Source organism: Cibotium barometz, chromosome 42, assembly GCF_041138505.1.
Source record: "Cibotium barometz isolate CiBa-2024 chromosome 42, ASM4113850v1, whole genome shotgun sequence".
NCBI classification, from domain to species: Eukaryota; Viridiplantae; Streptophyta; class Polypodiopsida; order Cyatheales; family Cibotiaceae; genus Cibotium; species Cibotium barometz.
In genome coordinates, this window is record NC_141087.1 from 24,836,027 (window position 1) to 24,841,678 (window position 5,652).

At 40.6% G+C, this 5,652-nt stretch overlaps 2 protein-coding genes across 2 annotated transcripts; both read left to right on the forward strand.

Moving 5' to 3' along the window:
• The first annotated feature begins 1,296 nt into the window (after positions 1–1,296).
• LOC147614304 (ethylene-responsive transcription factor ERF113-like) lies at positions 1,297–2,600 on the forward strand. Its single transcript, XM_086780499.1, has 2 exons — positions 1,297–1,608; positions 2,487–2,600. Exons 1-2 carry the CDS (start codon positions 1,297–1,299, stop codon positions 2,598–2,600), a joined length of 426 nt encoding a protein of 141 aa, XP_086636625.1.
• A 1,374-nt stretch (positions 2,601–3,974) lies between these two features.
• On the forward strand, positions 3,975–5,427 carry LOC147614305 (uncharacterized). Its single transcript, XM_086780500.1, has 3 exons — positions 3,975–4,666; positions 4,776–4,843; positions 4,930–5,427. The coding sequence occupies exons 1-3, from the start codon at positions 4,189–4,191 to the stop codon at positions 5,425–5,427; spliced, it is 1,044 nt and encodes a 347-aa protein (XP_086636626.1). The 5' UTR covers positions 3,975–4,188.
• Positions 5,428–5,652: the final 225 nt, after the last annotated feature.

Consider the following 5,652-nt stretch of genomic DNA (forward strand, 5'->3'; position numbering starts at 1 on the left):
TCTTTAATTGGAGCCCATATAGCAATATTGTTTTCCCTAAAATCACTATAACTTTATCCTATTGTTTTGGCAGAAAACACCTCACATTCATAAAATTATATAATGGCAAGTGAACCTTCTTTGGAATTCCAGAAATCATATAAATGGGGCAATAAAACACATTAAAAAAACACTAATTTCTTGCACTCAATACACAAGGACTCTTTACAATTGATATTCATTTGACTCTATCCCATCTGTGTTCATGTCATCTCCATGGTTGGAGGAGGAAGATGATGTCAATTTGCCATCTTCCTCTACACTATCATCTAGCACATTTTTTGCATCACGATGTAGTCTAAGAACATCTTCTATTTGAGATCGAGTCCTTCTCCTATTGTCACACATGCTTAATATCTCAAAGCTTTGTTTGGAGTGTTTTCTTGAGTATTTGTATTTTTTTCAAGCATAAGTATGCCAACCTCTGCTAGGATAAACACACTTCTATTGGGGACATTTCTTTACCTCTTCCATTTTCCACGTGTCACATTTTCCACCATCTCTAATGAGTTCTTAACCTTGAATGGATTTGGATGTGTGGTTCTCATCCATGTTAGAAGATCTACGGTTTAGAACCTTAGTGAATGGAAAATTCCAAGGTGATGAAGACGAGGTTGACATGCTACTTTATTATTAGTCTCGTGGATTGTAGGGTTGCAGTTGGCTCACTTATTATTAGTCTTATGTCACTTAATTATTAGCCTTGTGAATTACTTACCTTTGCATCCAAAAAGGTAGGAAAAGGCAACCAAAGAGGGTAGACAAGGGTGAATCATTGGTCCTAATTCAAGATGGTTCAGACAAGGAAAATATAGAGATTGGGTCTATAGAATCCAACTACGATAGGATTCGATACAAAAATTCATTAAAGAGATGGCCCTATAAAGGCCACTGACCCCAAAGTGCAATGGAGATATTAAAGGTTGACAAGTTCCAACGACTCTAGGAATTCACGATGTAGGTCAACCAAAGTATAAGAGGCGCCGGTCATTGTCCTCACGCCGGCCATATACGATTTGATTAAAGTTTAATACGGTTGGAGAACACAACACGGATCCTTGAAGTCAAAATTTACTTTTTAAGGTTCGTCGAACCTTAGAAAGCAAGGTGTTCTTTTATAGAGAGAGATGGAAACTTTGAAGTCAAAATTTACTTTTTAAGGCTTGACGAACCTTAGAAAGCAACGTGTTCTTTTATAGAGAGAGATGGAAGCATTGCAGACGCAGGAGTGAGAGAGCTTCGAAGCAATGGTGAGCCATGTGCTGCTTAACGCGGCTGCAGGTTCGAAGGTTCAAGGGGGGGCGCAAGCGGAGCTGGGGTAAGTGGCTGTCGGAGATTCGCGTTCCCAAGAGCCGCGCGCGCATTTGGCTCGGCTCCTACGCCAGCGCGGAAGAGGCCACCCGATGCAGCTACGCTCGACCTGAGCCTAAATGCTCAGGTAGTGAGAGGCTCCTCCGCCTCCCGGACGCTCTTTTCTTTGCTTTCTCAATATCATACGCGCCAACCCTCGTATTGCCACGTTCATCGGCATCGCCCCTCAGGACAGCGCAGAGAACCACTGTCGCTTCTGTATCGACGATCCATTACCTTGGCCGGCCAAAAAAAAAAGTGATAACTTACAAAATGCAAGTTTATATTATATAGTAACCATGCTTATTATATATATATTCTTCGAAGGTAAAATTAAAGTATTCAATAGGAATTAGAGAATTAACCAGTACGCCTTGTGTAACAAAATTCAATAAGAAATTAAATAAGGTTTAATAAGGATATTCAAGATAGGAAACATGATTTTGATATCGATCATTGAGATTATAAGTAAGCATGTGCTCCCTTTTGATCATAGTAGAATAAGTGAACAAGCCTGTCATCCTTATTTTTGTGATATTGGTTGGAACAAGAGCGGCAGGGCGATAGGTCGTACGAATGAACTCTCATAATGACATGCTAGGGTTTTTGTCGATCCCCTCCTTGCTTCGCACGCGCTCACCAATCTTCTCTTTACTGCCCACAACAATAAAAAGAGGGGGCTCCCTCCTCCCAGGTCCCAATGGCCACTAGGCCAGAGGGACTCGCCCCTGTAGCTACAAGCTCTGAAAAAAAAGCAGTGTAGCGCCCACCGTCAGCCTCGAAACCCGTCCCTATAGAGGCCAACAATCGAGGCTCTGAAAAGGAGCATAGCCCTATGATTTTGCAAAGGGAGGGGTTATTCACCATGAAACCTCTGTAGGAAATCCAATTCACCATCATGCAAAAGAATAGGAACATCGATCAGCAACTGGCTTCCCACATGTGAGCCACGCGCCGACTCCATTCAAAAGGCGCCTTTCTACACCAACTTGCCCCTTCAAGTCGCAGACGTGGAACAGGTTGCCATGCATATCAATAGCCTCTTCTCTCCAACACATTTCCCGTCTAAGTAGTCTTTCAGATCCCTCTTCACACAGGGCATGGAGAGCCCGAATGGTCTGTCCCCCACTCGCAACCTGGGGAAGAAAATTAAAATCAAAGAAGCAGCAAAAACCAGATACTACTACCTTAGTGAACTAGAGATGAACTGACCGAAGGGCACACTATAGAATAAGCCCGGAGGGCCGCGGATCCTCAGCTCTATTTGACACGGGCATGCCCAAGGGGGATCAACGATGGAGAAGGTTTGGGGGTCGCATCTTGACGCGAGAGGCGTTGATCTTGGCGACGGGCGCCAGTTGAGTAATCTCGGGCCCAAAGTAATCTCGGGGCCAAAGTAATCTCGGGCAAGGGCAGGCGGTGGGTGGCGAATGAGTAATCTCGGGCCCAAAGTAATCTCCGGCTAGGGCAGGCGGGGGGTGGCGAATCTTTTCGAAAAATAAAGAGAATTGAATGCATTAGTATAATTTTGAAAATTTTGAAAAGAGTCCATACTTCTTTAAATGATATTTATTAAACATCATTACATGGACATAATGCTAGCCGCCACTAAGTAATCTCGGGACAATAGTAATCTCGGGATAATAGTAATCTCGGGATAATAGTAATCTCGGCCCATCGTAATTTTGGGAGGACTTCATTGACATTATAGTCTCTCTCTCTCTCTCTCTTTCTCTCTCTCTCTCTCTCTATAGCCAATACATTGCAGAAAGTGGGGAGGAGAAGAACATTCTATTATCTTATTGGATCTAAAGATCAAACTACCACTTACATTAATCTGTCAAGAAGGTATTTCTCTTAGCTTAATCTTTCTAATACATTGAGCTATACTTTTGGTTACAAGCATTGCCAAAAAACACCTTGTTTCGACATGATTTGATCTCCAATGTGATGTGCATTATCTTTGAACAATTTATAGTTTAGCATATTGATCAATTTGATAATGAAATTCTTTGTTTTGACATTATTTTATCTCCAATGTGATGTGCATTATCTTTAAACAATTTACGGTTTAGCATATTAATCAATTTGATTGTGTATGTATTGATAATGTAGTCTTAAATGTCCACAATGATGGATTGGCTAGTTGGAGATGAGGATAGTGATGATGCAAGTAGTGATGATGCAAGTACTGATGATAATCTAAACATTGAAGACCAATGTCAAAGTGGTAACAACCATGATACTACAACGGAAGTCTCAAAAAATTGCAAGGTTGTGTGCAATCCATATGAGCATTTATCCCATATATATTTCTCTTTTAGTGAGGACCTATATAACTTAATGATAAGAGTACTACAAGATGATGTGTCCATAAGCTTGGAAATGCTAAAAAGTCATGATGATAGAGGCATGCTTGATTTGAAAAAGTGGCGAAAAATGAAAGATGAGCTTTGCTTGGGAGAGAGAGAGGATGGTTCTCTTTGTATTTGTTTGAAGGGGCCATATAAGTTAAAGATTACATGTATTGAGAAGTGGGAAAGCATTGTGAAAGCTGCACACTGTGGCAAAGACTCAAGAGAACACAAAAGTGCAAATGCCACGCTTGAAGCGATCAAGTCAACATGGTGCACTGACATCAGAAGGCATGGAATACCCTCATCTTACATCAAGGAGTTTATTAATACATGTACATGTAATCGTAGCAAGAGTCAACAACTCCCTTTAATTAGGCATCCCAAATGGGATCTAAACAAGGAGCCATCATATGCTATACATACAAATAGGGCTAATGTGGACATGCAATTGAAGAATATAATGATAGAGCATATGGTGAGACTAGTCATGGTGCGGTCATCAAAGAGACACCACCCTTCCAAGGCTATGGTGGACTACATGTGTCATAGAGGAGGTGGACCTAAACGAAGTGGAAAAATTAAGAGATTACGTACATCCAAGAAATGTGGATGCACTTTCAAAGTGCAAGTGGAATACATTGACGGCAAGGATGAAGTGTGTATTTTCATTAATCCAATCCATACAGGACATGAACCAAGCACAAGAAGTGACTTGTATCACTTGCCAGTTCACCCATCTGTTATTGAATGCTGCACGGAAGATTTGTTTGATGTGGGAAGCTCTCGCCATGTTGCAAAAATGTCCTTATCTAAAGAACGATATCATATGGAGAGAGCATCTACTCTTGACTGCGCTATCTATAGGTTCTTCATGATTCCCAAAGAGGTTTCTTCATTGTCATATCGAATTCGCGCTGAAGGTACTTTTCTTGACCTTTGTTCATGATTAATTAAGAGTGATCCTTTATTTATGAGTAAATATTGTTAGATCACAAAGAGAAATTATTTGAGTGCACCAACATGATGCAGGTAAGGTTTCAAAAGATGATTGGGAGTCAATGTACATGGAGGCTTTAGCATTGAAACAACAAGAAAAGGTAGCCTTATTCTAAACTTCATAGTACTTTGGAGATCTCTACCATATGTGTTACATCTTTGTATATCACACATTGTTGTTATGTAGGTGTTATATTGCCAACCTTATAATCCAAGTGCAAAGGATGCCAAAGATAGGCCATTCATCTTGGTTTTGCAAGATGACTGGATGTTGGAAATGGCTTTACGTTTCTCGAAAAACAACTCATGGGCCATAGATAGCACTTTCAAGACAAACGTATTTGGGTTACCCTTATATGCTGCAGTGCTACCAAATCAACTTGGTATTGGCATACCAATTTGGTTCATGTTGTGCACATGTGATGTGGGAGCCCACCATGAAGTCATTGCCTTGGAGTTGACACTGCGGATTGTTTTCTCTAGAATGGGTCATGTTCGTCCTACCGCACTTGTTATTGACAAGTCACAACAAGAATTAGAGGCTATACTCAAGGTGGTGAATGAAGATCCATATTGTTGGGAATTTCAAGAGAATGGAACAATGATTCAGATTGCATGTCACGTCTTGCTATGTTGGTTCCATACCAAGAAGGCTTGGGTTGAGAATCTTCTTCCCCACAGGTAGAACTAATCCATTTTATAGTCAAACTTATTTATATTTATATATTTGTGGTATATGCAAACGTTGTTTGTAAATTCAGGTTCCAAAGGAGATGAGAGATGACATATATACTTCAATGTCAAACCTTATGCATTCAGTTACGGAGGATGATTTTGAGGGAAGGTATCAACTACTTCTACAGAAGTATTCAATCCAAAACAATGTCATCCGTTATGTTACAAACGGTTG